The sequence below is a fragment of the Piliocolobus tephrosceles genome, chromosome 2, assembly GCF_002776525.5.
Source record: "Piliocolobus tephrosceles isolate RC106 chromosome 2, ASM277652v3, whole genome shotgun sequence".
NCBI lineage: Eukaryota > Metazoa > Chordata > Mammalia > Primates > Cercopithecidae > Piliocolobus > Piliocolobus tephrosceles.
Window position 1 is genome coordinate 185,428,170 of NC_045435.1, and position 12,637 is coordinate 185,440,806.

The 12,637-nt window shown below is 34.5% G+C and overlaps 1 protein-coding gene across 3 annotated transcripts in view; it reads left to right on the forward strand.

The window, feature by feature from the left end:
- The first annotated feature begins 1,502 nt into the window (after window positions 1–1,502).
- Window positions 1,503–12,637, forward strand: part of TP63 (tumor protein p63) — a 267,692-nt gene continuing 256,557 nt past the window's right edge. For all 3 annotated transcript variants that reach the window (XM_023214736.2, XM_023214738.2, XM_023214740.2), the window contains exon 1: window positions 1,503–1,691. In XM_023214736.2, the coding sequence (XP_023070504.1) occupies window positions 1,630–1,691 (62 nt within the window). In that variant the 5' untranslated portion in view covers window positions 1,503–1,629. The remainder of the gene's footprint in view (window positions 1,692–12,637) is intronic.

Sequence of the window (12,637 nt, forward strand, 5' to 3'; positions counted from 1 at the left end):
AACAAATCTATAATTAATTAGTTAAATAATCTTCCCTTCTAGTTTTACATTTTGTGGAGCAAGCTGTTTGATTTGGCTGGGGCTGAGGCTGGCCTGTTTGTGAATTTCACAATTCACAGATGTTAGCCGCTCTCGGGCTAAGTAAAGGAAGAGAATGTCAAGTTTTAAATAGCTTCTCCCTTCCATCCTGGCTGAAGCAACAAATAAAATATTTTTATGAAACACATTTTGAGTCAGATTTACTCACAGGGAAATGTCAAATTTCTCTGTAAGGGCTTTAGATTGTCTCACAACTTTGACATTTACTGATGTCACCTGTTTACAGGTGTGTCCTGTGATTAGGCGGTGAATGGAAGATATGAACTTGCCACGTTAGTGACCGTTAGATACACGGAGTGTTTTTTTTTCCCCCCTGTTGGAGTCTATCCTAATTTAACTTCTGAATCATATTTCATTCAATTTCCAAATCCACAAAACCAGGATAAGTTTACAGCCCATATTCAGAAAGGAAATAAATTATTTTGTATGTAGACTTTCCTGGTATTATACTGATTTGGGAATGTATGAACAATTTTATGGTTTCCTTTCTAAGTAGGTCAAGTCAAAGCAAAACCAAAAACAGCAAAAATTGTAAGACATAAAGAAGAGAGTGGAGCCGACTGATAGAGATTAAAATAAACTAGAATTTTTTATTAACAGGCAGTTTGAAATAATTTGTGCATTTCAGAATATTCTACAATAATATATTATTTCCCATTTTAATATCTTTAAGAAAATTACTATATTATGTGTAAGTATAATATAGTATGTGCATGTGTTTGAGGTAGGATATTTAACTCAATAAAGGTTATTTTCTTTTATTCGGGCCAGGCAAAACTTCTAGGGGGATGTGAAAGGGATATCTCTTTCTCTTAGCTGAGAGGAAGAGTGAGTTCTAAGTTAAATATAATCAAGGAATTTCCCTGTCTTTGCTATTTGAGATTGTGACCACAACAGGCGGTTGGCTGAAAGGGAAACTGAAGGGCGGGGAGGGAGGGAAATAGATGAAACAAAACAAAACAAAACAAAACTTCCCTAAGCAGCTCTACAAAACATTTCAGCCCCAGAAATAGTCACAGAAATCCTCAAATCAAATCAGTATCCAGATACAGGGAAGTGTTATGTAGCTGGAGCAGGGTGGACACTCATCGGCTCAGTTCAGTTACAAAAGTCCAGGCTGCTGAAATTAAACTCTGATGCCATTCATGCCAGCATCCAATCACGACAGAGATCAGAAGTTCAGAGATGCCTCCAGCTCCAAACTGCCAACAACAAGTGTGGCTACTATACGTCAAGGACTCTGCAGCCGTGAGAGGGGGGAAGAACAACATTAGAGAGGATGCCCAGCTGGTAAGAATCGAGCGTTTATGAAGTTTTAGTCACTTGATGGATCTCATTGGCTAAACTCAAGAAACGCTCCGCCTCTTTGCAAATATGTGTGAAGGGGAGAAGTGCCTAAACTTCTATGTCTGATAGCGTTTGACCCTATTGCTTTTAGCCTCCCGGCTTTATATCTATATATACACAGGTGTATGTGTATATTTTATATAATTGTTCTCCATTTGTTGACATCAAAGACAGTTGAAGGAAATGAATTTTGAAACTTCACGGTGTGCCACCCTACAGTACTGCCCTGACCCTTACATCCAGCGGTGAGTTTAAATGTGACATAACTTCTCTCAAAACTTAATTGAAGTGCCTTGTGTATTATGAATGTTTCAGCTGTGTACAAAGAACAATTCCTCCTTGTTTAGTGAGCACAGTGATATTATTTTGGACTTTCTGTGGACTTACAGTGGTCTGTGGGCATATTTTCTAAATGTCTTTTTTGGTTGATATCTGGATCTACAAAGTGAAAAATTTTGAAGCTAATCTTCCCATTTTAAAAAATTATCACACCATTTAAGAATGTTTAAAATATATTATTTGCCTTGTTCAGCACCTACTCACTCAATAAGAATTTCACTGGGCAGGGATATAAAAATGTATGGATAATCTTCAAGTCAAAATAAACACCAAATAATTTTGATTTGTACATTAAGAAATGGATAACTAGCCATTGTTGTACCAAAAAGATTGTGGCTTGTCATGGTGTTTTCTAAGGAATATTTTTTTGATATGTTTGATAACGAATATCTTTTGACAAATCTGACTTTAAAAGCCTGTGATGGTAGTAAATTTTATTTAGAAACATTTTCCTAGTACCAAGAGAGAATATTAGTGAGGGTGCACAATTGTGTGTGTATGTGCTTCAAATTAGACTTTGCTATTTTTAAACTGGTAAATGAAATCTGAACAGTGTTTTTCCAGTCATAAAGTTATGGGAGATATTCGAGTCATATGTAGCAATGTGATGTTGTTAGTTTGATAGCATGAGATTTCGTACTTTATTTTATAAGACAAATGAGAGAAGTCCTTTGAGTGTTGAAAATGATGGGGTTACAAAGGGTTAACTGGTCATTCACCACCTGTGTCTGCTGGAGCTTGATACAAGAAGCAGATTCTGCTCTCTCTGGGCAGGACTCACTTACTGTAGACTAGCAGAGTGTGAAAGATGTATGATCTTCTTTCATTAACATGATTTGCCACCATGTACAACACTAATGTGGGATATGTAGACTGTTTCTCTTCCTGTGAGGTTTCTGGTGGGTTGTGTGAGAAGGCAGAAGAGAAAGAGCAAGGCAGAGAGGTAAATGAAATAGAGGAGAGAAAAAGAAAAGGGTGAAAAAAGAGAGAGGGGAAGCAAGCTTGGCGTCTCCAAGGTTTCAATGGAAAATGGTGGTGGTGGCTTGATTTGTGTCTTGCTGTTTGCCGCCAACAACGATATTAGCAAAAAATGAATGGCTCTAGAATTTATGTTCTTGTATAAGGTGAAAATTAGATTTAGCTAGAGTTGGGGATTGGGTTGATTAAAAAGAAAAATACCAAAGGTTTTTCTGGTTCTCAAAATTGTTTCTAATCACAAAATTATCTATTCCAATACATATCTTTGGAAATAATAGTTCTAAGAACGTAATTGTGATGAAACAGTAATTGTGTAATGCTGCTCTTTAGGGCATCTCTCCTAAAGTAGATGCTTGGATCCAGGGAAGCTTTAGAAGAAACTTCCTTCTATTGACTAATAACCCACACTTCAATCCTGCATACATCTCTAGAAGCATTTCTAATGATTAATAAGAGAGGCCTATAAATATAAAGAAATAGAGAAAATACTTTTTATATTACCTTGATGATCTCTTAGTTCATGGAGCAAATGTCATCTCAGTTTTTGACATACTGTAACATTCTAAGCAATCATAGTATTTTTGTGGTTTTTTTTTTTTTAACCTTTATTTTAAGTTCAGGGGTACAAGTGCAAGTTTGTTACACAGGTAAACTTGTGTCATAGGGGTTCGTTGTACAGATTATTTTATCACTCAGGTACTAAGCCTAGTACCCATTAGTTATCCTGATCCTCTCCCTCCTCCCACCTTCCACCCTCTGAAAGGCCTCAGTGTGTGTTGTTCCCCTCTCTGTGTCCCTGTGTTCTCATCATTTAGCTCCCACTTACACGTGAGAACATACGGTATTTGGTTCTCTCCTCCTGTGTTAGTTTGCTGAGGATAATGGCCTCTAGCTCCATCTAAATCCCTGCAGAGGACATGATCTCATTCTTTTTTATGGCTGCATAGTATTTTTAAGTAGTTTTAATTTTTCCTAGAATGCCCTGGGCTTTGATCATGGTGCCTGATACTTTTGGGGAAGGGAGGGGGTCATGTTGAGAAGCGGTGAGACTATGGTTCAGAATGGTCAGGGAGCAATTATTTGCCTAATAATTTTAGGCAAGAATATGTACTTCTCATTTGTAATGCAAGCTTAACCAGCAAAAACATTAAGGTGATGAAACGTAGCTCTTACTAAGCATCTGCTCTGTGGAAGGCATTGCAAATCAAAAACGAATTAGATGTGACTGTTACATTCATTTATATAACGTTACAGTACTTATATATTTAATCTAAAATATATTTTCCTCAAATATTTTAACTGTTTGTCATATATTTTAAGGACTGAATTATTACTATTTTCCAACTTTTACTACTTAGTGAATAAATGAGTAAGTGAAATATCACTAAAGGAATTAGTATGATAATGTATATTGTCGAAACAAGGATCAAACAATATTTTCTTTGATACCTCATGAGTGAATGGGTTTGAGCTGATTTTTCTAAGCAGACAACCGTTGTAGTTCTCAGTTTACAAAAGCTATTTTAAGAAAGACCAAATTTAATCATTCCATAATTATAGTCATCTACATAGTTAAATTTGTCTTTACTGACCTTGTGTTTGGCAAAAAGTCATGAAAGATAATTTTTTAAAGAAAGAACAGGATATCTTGATATTTTTAACTCCAAGCTACCTTAATTTATGAACTCCCTTACAGAATAGAAAAAAATGACAGATGTTATCTTTTATTACGAAATGTTAATGCCATTCCAAAAAAAGTGTTTAAATGCATGTTTCAGAGGACGATGGTCATCATTCTCTCAGTTAAAATTGGGACTTCATTCTCTGCTTTTTTCTTTCCACTTAAACATATTAGCATGTTGAACATTTAGTTGTGCCTTGATGATAATGCTAATTTACTTTAGTCTTTGCAGAAACTTTTCTGAAAACCAAAAAGGCAGTTAACACCTTAGAGCTGATTAAGTTCCCCTTTTGATAATATTAACAATACCAAGAGGAAAAAAAGTTGGATAAAATCACATTACCATTTGATTACTAACTTAATTTTAAAAATATTGATGTATAGATAAAATTATAAAAGTTCAATAAATAAGTCAATGAGTTAGTTACCTTTAATTTATGAATAGAAACTTGTACAAAATAAATTGTTTGTTGTTTATTTTTTTATTAGGTGAATATTGAAAAATGAATCTAAAATTTAGCACTTCAGAAGATACATCGTTGTTAATGTGTTGTTTGGGCTACAACTTGGGCAATTTTCCATTCTTTCATTTCTAGAATTTCCATATACTTTGTACAATTTATTTTTTAACAAAGCAATTTTAATATATTAAATTTTCAAAGTATTTTTACACAAAATAAACCAGTTAAAATGGTAAACATGAATCGAAATTAAATTTTGAAATTATGTGATAACTGAGGGCTAAAAATTAGAGAAAAGTAAACATTATTTCAATTTGAACCATCAGTAAAATATTTTGTATTATTTTTTCTTAGTCATTCCAAAGAGGCATCAAACTATTAAAATACTCTATGGATAATAAGAAGTGTTTTTTGTGTGAATTACATATTTGTTGTGAATTGTACTCTTTACTGGCTTAAAGGTCAACTTTATTAGCTGTACTTTCTAAATATATCCCAAAAGGAAGAGTGATGACAATGAACTTATAGTGGAAGATCCTTTCATTTGTAAGATAAAATCACCTAAAGGCAGATGCAGTTCTGTGTTGGGAATCCTTCACTTGCTCCTCCACATCTGTCTTTTTCTTTCTTGTTCTTTTCCTCAAGAAGCTGCTTCCTGATAATTGCATTAACAGGTCTTTTCTTCTCCGGATTCCTGTTGAATTCAACCAGCGGCAATCTCCTGCAGGAGAGTGAAGTTGGAATATTAGCTTCCCTGGCTGACTCCCTGTTGGTTTTTGGCTAAAGGTTGCAGATCCTCTCCAAGGCCCTTGCTGCAGGTCCAAGTCCCCTGACTTTGCGTAGTTTATTCCCTCCCCTTCCTTTTCTTCAAGCTTAGGAGGGGTAACCATTTCCAGCCATTGCTAATTCTAGGGAGCCACATCATATTCCTTGCTCTTCATTAAACTTTCTTCAATTACCTTTTATCTTGCCAGTATCATGCTTTTTTTCCTGCCGGGATCGTGACAACTACACTCATTAAAAAAGTATGCCGCGATGTTGTTTATGTACATATGAAGATTTTCAAAATAATTGATATAGCAATTAATAGTATAACATAATTTTTGATATGAGGTAAATGATGTATCCATCCATTTTAATGAGCACACTGGCTTTTAGCCATCTCCGTAATCACTAAGTTTCTCTGACTGAAAGAAATGAGCCAGCATGCTACAGTCTGCATATGTTGTTTATACATAGTTGTTTATACACACTTATAAAGAAATATTAAGTTACAGTTTATCTTCAGGATCTAACATATCTATCAGTTGTAATCAAGAAAAAATTCTTCAGTATCTAATGGATAAGCTTCAAAGTATATTTATGGCCAACTGTGGTTAGCCAAAAGCATAATGCTGCTATTTTTCCGTGTGCTGCATCTAAGCGGTGAGTGCATTTAAATAGCAGAGAGTCATATTAGCAGAGTGCACATAGGATTTGCAAAAGATCTGAATTGTAGTAAGTAAACTCCACCACTAAATGATTATGTGACCTTCATGGAATCACTTAAGCTATCTAAATCAAAGTTCCTCATGAGTTAAGTAGGGATGAAAACCTCTCATTTACTGTTCACAACTAGAACTTTGAGAAATAAACTCAACTCTGAAATACACCCCCTTAGTGTATGGTAAGTTCTCACTTACCATTATTGATAGATTCTTGGAGATTGTGATTTTAAGCAAAACAGTGTGTAATTAACGAAACCAATTTTACCATAGGCTAATTGATATACACAACAGTTAAGTTTCTATGGCATATTTCGGGTCACAAAACCATCACCAATCTTCTAAATATAGACCCGCAAGATTTCTAATATTAAACATTAAGATAAATGTGAGCTACACATATATTTAAGAAAGATTAATACAAAGAAGTAAGATAATTATTTACCCAATTTTTGGTGAATCAATGAGGGATGGTCATAGTGGTACTATGTTAAATCAAGGAATAAATCTTCGCAAAGCAAAAATTGTGAGGACCACCCCCTACCGCCACACAATTCAAAAGCAAATAAAAATATAGTAGGCTTGCTGAGCACTTTTCGACTGCATCATTAATCATCATGTATTTTATGATTATCGTATACTTTGTGAATTTTTATTTTATGATAATGTGTATTCATTCATTTAATTATTTTCCAACCTGCTTATTCCAGTTCAGGATCTCAGGGCCAGAGCCTATCTCAGCAGCTCAGGGTGGAAGGTAGAAACCAACCCTAGACTGGATGCTATTGCATTACAGGACACACACACACACACTCACTCACAATGGGGCAGTTTAGACACACCAACGAACCTAATGTGTATATCTTTGAAATGTGGGAGGAAACAGGAGTACCTGGAAAATCCATGTAGACATGAAGAGAATGCAAAAGCTCCACATAGACAGTGGCCCCAGTTGGGAAATGATTTCTTTTTTTCTCATCAGCGTTATATGGAAAAGATGTTAAACCAAACATTTTCCATGACCTGCTGTATTGTTCAGTTCTACTATCATATTACATGTACAGTGTGCCAGCGGACTGGAGCTGCCTTCCAACAATTGTGTATTCATGTAAGCATACCTCGAGTTCCGCTGTATATCAACTTTCAGAAGAAAGATAATTTGGGGTCTTGACATCATCTTGGCTTGTCCCCCTCAGTTCTTACACTTTAGAATTAAGGAATCTGAATCCCAGAGTGGTTCAGTGAATTGTCCAAGATCACACAGCAAAAACAGCAACAGAACCAGGATGGTAATTCAAGTCTCTTGACTGCCAGTTCAAAGCTCTCTTTAACATAAAACATAGCATTTTATTAGATTTGTATAAAATTTTATAGTTGACAAAATGTTTCCCAATGCATTGCACGTCTGACCTACCTGGGAGACAGGCAGAATAATAGTCTCTAAAGATGGCCACATCCTAATCCTCAGAACCTGTGAATATGTTATGTTACACGGCAAAGCAGAATTAAGGTTGTAGATGGAATTAAGGCTGCTAATCAACTGACTTTAAAACAGGTGGAATAACTCAGATTATCCCTGTGGGCACCACGTAATCACAAGAAAGCAGAAGGTAGAAGAGTCAAAGTGATGTGTTGTTAAAAAAAAGACTTGACAGGCTATTGCTGGTTTTGAAGGTGGAAGTGGGTCAGGAGCCAAGGAAGCTGGAAAGGGCAAGGAAACTGAATTTCTCCTACAGTCTCCAAAAGCAACGAAGTCCTGCCAACACCTTGATCTCAGCTCTGGGAGACCCACATCAGGCTTCTGATCTACAGAACTGTAAGATACTAAATTTGTGCTAGTTTAAGCCAGTAAATTTGTGGTAATTTGTCATGGCAGCAATAGAAAACTAATCCACCAAGGTAGGAATTGTTATCCCTCAATTGTAGATATGGACACTAGAAAACTGAGTTTTGTTTTGATGCGTTTAACTGAACTGTTCCATGAATTTATTATGTTTTTATGGTGCAAAGTGGGGAAGGTAGAATATATGAGTGAAATACAATCCTAGACCTCAGGGAATCCAAGGTAAAAGTAACTGTATAGAAATAATGCAAGGTACAAGGTGGGGTTGAAAACCACTGGACAAGCTAGCCTGGGGACTGCAGATGCAAGCATCCGCTCTTGAGGCAGTAAATTGAAACAGTGATTTTTATTACTAGTTTCTGTTAAAGTTCCTCAAACTCTTTTACACGGAGATATATCTGACTCTTAGATGGCAGCTCTAAAAGTTTGAAGGCCAAATTTAGATCCAGGAAACACAGGCATGCACTTACTCACTTCTGATGTCAGGTATTGAGAGGGCTTGGGTGGAGCCTTGGAAACGCACTGTAAACTATAAACAAACAATTTTGATTCGGGTGGTTATCAGACCGCACGTGGAGAAGTAGTTCTACACTTTTTGGTGTTGTAAGGTTCTCAGTTAATTTGGGGTTTGAGATTACATCGATGCTCTCTCTGAGAAATCGGGAGCCAAGGGAATGAATGCAAGGTCAGCATTTTTATCAGACATTTCAGATGATTCATTTGTTTGCACACCCAATTTTGAAAACCACTACCTACAGTGAGGCAAACTTAGACCCAATGCCCCAATACATGCTCATAAAAGGTAACCAGAGATAAAGAAAAACAGAGACACATGCTCCCAAAGAAAGACTTCACGTTCTCACTTTATTTCAAAGCCAAATGGATTGTAAGATTAAAGTGACAATTTTCAATCTCTGTTTCAGGACAAGAGAGCCAAGTTTCTGAGTAGCTATTTTGAAGCTCAAATTTGTCCTGACAGGGTTTCTATCTCTTTAAATAATTCACCAAGGAAAAAATCCTCAAGCAACAAGTGATGGATGGATAAAACACTGTAATTACGATCAAAGTGCAAAGACTCCATCTATGTAATTACACGCTTCCCAACCTCTGGAAGCCACTTTGTTCCATTTAAAATAGAATGAGAAATGGACATAGGTGATGTGTACTTATTGGTTAGTCAAGGTTTTGGAAATGACAGTTATTAACATGTGTGTTTTACCATAAACCATAATATTTGGGGGATCACTTAGATTATGGGAATTAATTCTCACTCCATCTTTATTCTTTTTTTTATTGTTTGCCTTCCATTCTCTACTGTATCTGACTCTCTTATGATGAGTTAGATTATTTGAAGTTCAGAATGAAATCATTACGCTTAGAAGAATAAATTTCAGGGTTCAAAATCTCTTGCCACTTTCAAATTTCCAGTTCTTTTTTCTTTTGTTACAAATGGGTAAACCTAATCTGTTAAATTGAACAGCAAACACTCATTCTCAAATTCCATTAACTCAGGGAGGTTTCTCATAATTGAGGGCAAAACCAGTATCATAAAAATGTTAAGACTGAGAAAGCATTTTCAGTCAAGACATACAAAATTGAACCTAGAGTGATTATTTAGTCAGCCATTTGACTAGCTAGATGTTTAATCTTTTTAAACAGATGTTGATTTATCATGGGAATAAATAATGGAACATATACAAATATATAATAGTGAACTATATGAACTCTTTCTTTTAACGTCAAGTATGTTATGCCTTAAGACTGTTGACTGCATTTAACTTAACCAACAAATGCTGACATTTTATCGATGTGTTCAATTTTTACAGCTCCCTTAAAAACATCAAACTTTAAATATTTTTTTTTAAAATTCATCCTTAGCTTTTCTTTCTTCTTTATTATTTTCTGACTCAAAGAAACTTCTGTTTTTGCACTTGAATTTAATAGTGTCATTTACTTCTTAACTACATAAACAATGAATATATTATTCATTAAAGCTTTCAATGAAGAAATATACTTTCTTCCAACTTTTCCATGACACTGCAACTGCCTCCATATAAAAAGTCTTAATAAGATGTATTTTTCTATTTTATTATTTTCCTTTTAACACTTTTGTTATCTCAGACAATAAACGAGACTTTATACTTGACAGAATTTTCCAAACTAAATGATGAGTAATCAAAAGTAAAATTGATGGGTTTTCTTTCAGCATCTTAATTGACACTATCGAATATGATAAATCTTTGTACCTGCATAAGCTCTTTTTTTAGTATCCTATAGAGGCTGATGTGGCTGTAATTGAGAATTCTGCAACAAAATGTGAGATATTAATACATGATTTATCTTCAAGTTAGTACTGCTGCAAATGTGGTCCATTGTAAATGTTGCTGTCACACTGAGAGTCAGAGGTTCAATCATTTTTTTCTTGCTGAACAAAAGGCTTCAGTGATGCTCTATGAATGCACTACTGAACCTCCTGTATGGTGTGCAAGGTGCCAGCTTGTGTTCCTATATAAAATGTATATACAATTTTACTTCTATACCTTCAATCCTTTAAAGCAGTGAAGTGGAAAGTTTATTTTTCCCTTCAGTTTTTGACCTCTCTTCTTTTCTTTTGCTCTTTCTCTCTTTCATAGAAACTCTTCTTTCTTTGCTGCTTGTTAGTAAAGAATATACCTGAAAAAGCTAAAAATATTATAGAACACTTTTTTAAAACAGTCCAAGCTTTGCTTTGCAAAAGTAAAATTGGGCCGTTGTGTAAACTGAACTAAGACATTGAAACAGCAACATATCAAAAATATAAACACATAAATAAAACGGACAAAACATGCCTTTTGGATTTTGTATGATATTTGTTTTTAATACCTAGCCTCTCTGAATTAAATACATTTAACAAGATTTGTAAATAGCTAATCTTTAAATAAATTCAGAAATTCTGTTTGGCTGGGGGGACAAGGAACAATAGGAGAAGGGAAGTAGTTCACTTTCATTGTAAACTTAGTAGTTGAGTTTGTAGTTTGAAAGCTATAAAACTGTTTAATAATGTTCTGCACGTATTTATTAAATACTCGATACTGGATATATGATGAGAAATTTACAACTTCAACATTTTTACGTATTTGTTTTTACTGTAGCAAATTTGGTTCTGAAATAATCTTAATTAAGTATGAGGTAAAGGAAGATCTTTGAAGCTCAGGTGGAAATGTAAATGTCAGAGCATTTTAGGTATTCTCAGATAAAACATATTCAGATAAAAGTAATTGTGACTTGCTACTACTTATATCTCAATAAGTATTTATTACACAAGTGATATGTTTCTAACAATCATGATGCCAACAAAGAAAACTTTAGTAAAACAATTGTTTTCCATGCCGTCTTCTAGGTTCGTAATTTTTTTACAAACAAGTTATAATCATAAATAGTTTCAATGTGTTTTTCATTAATGAATAATCTAATGAGCACTTTCCAGTTACGATGTAAGTGACTGTATCAGTATCTCATCATATCTGTGTAATCTACTACGTTTATTATTTCCCTTATTTTTGAACATTTGGTTTGGTTATAATTTTTATTATTAATTAAGAATGTTATACAACCACCTTTCTTTTGAATTATTTCCTTGGGATAGTTCAATGGTCCAAATATTTAAGGAAAGCAAACTTATACGTGTTCAATCTAAACTAGGTATGTAATTTACCTAAATTATCTCATATAACACAATTCTTAATATTCCCAATTTGCAGATGAGAAAAATGATACTCAGAGGTAATAACTTAACCAAGGGTGACCTAACTAATAAATGGAAAAACCTGTTTGTACTATCCTTCTTATCTGAGTCAGGGCTATCTGACCCAAAGATTTTACTGCGTCCCCCACAACGTCCTCCCACCTAAGAAGAGGGCTGGGTAGTAAATGAGTGTACACTTTTTCAAGTTTCTGGAAAACTTTACTATTTAAACAGTATGCCAATGTATTTTGCCAAAGAGTTGCAGCTTTGAATAGTATAATTTTTAAATTTCATTAAGTTAATAGAGGTAAGATGATATATGGTTTGATTAGCACTTTTTTTTATTAACTAGGACAACTACAGAAACCACAATTGCTAATTTGAAAAGACCTCAATGTTTGACTTTGTATTTTTAGAAAATGAAAACGGATATGAACAGCAAAATATCGAGTATTTATTGAATTTTAACTATACGTCAGGAACTATTCCAAGCACTTTACACATTTAACTCTCAAACTACCTTAAAAAGTAGTTATTACTATTATTTATTTCTAACCAAGAGACAGTAGTATAATGTTTAAGAGACTGGATTCTGGGGCCAATGCGCCCCAGAGTGAGATTCAAAAATCTCACTCTGGCAAATGTTATACCTCCTAACTTAATCTATATGTCTATTTTGTT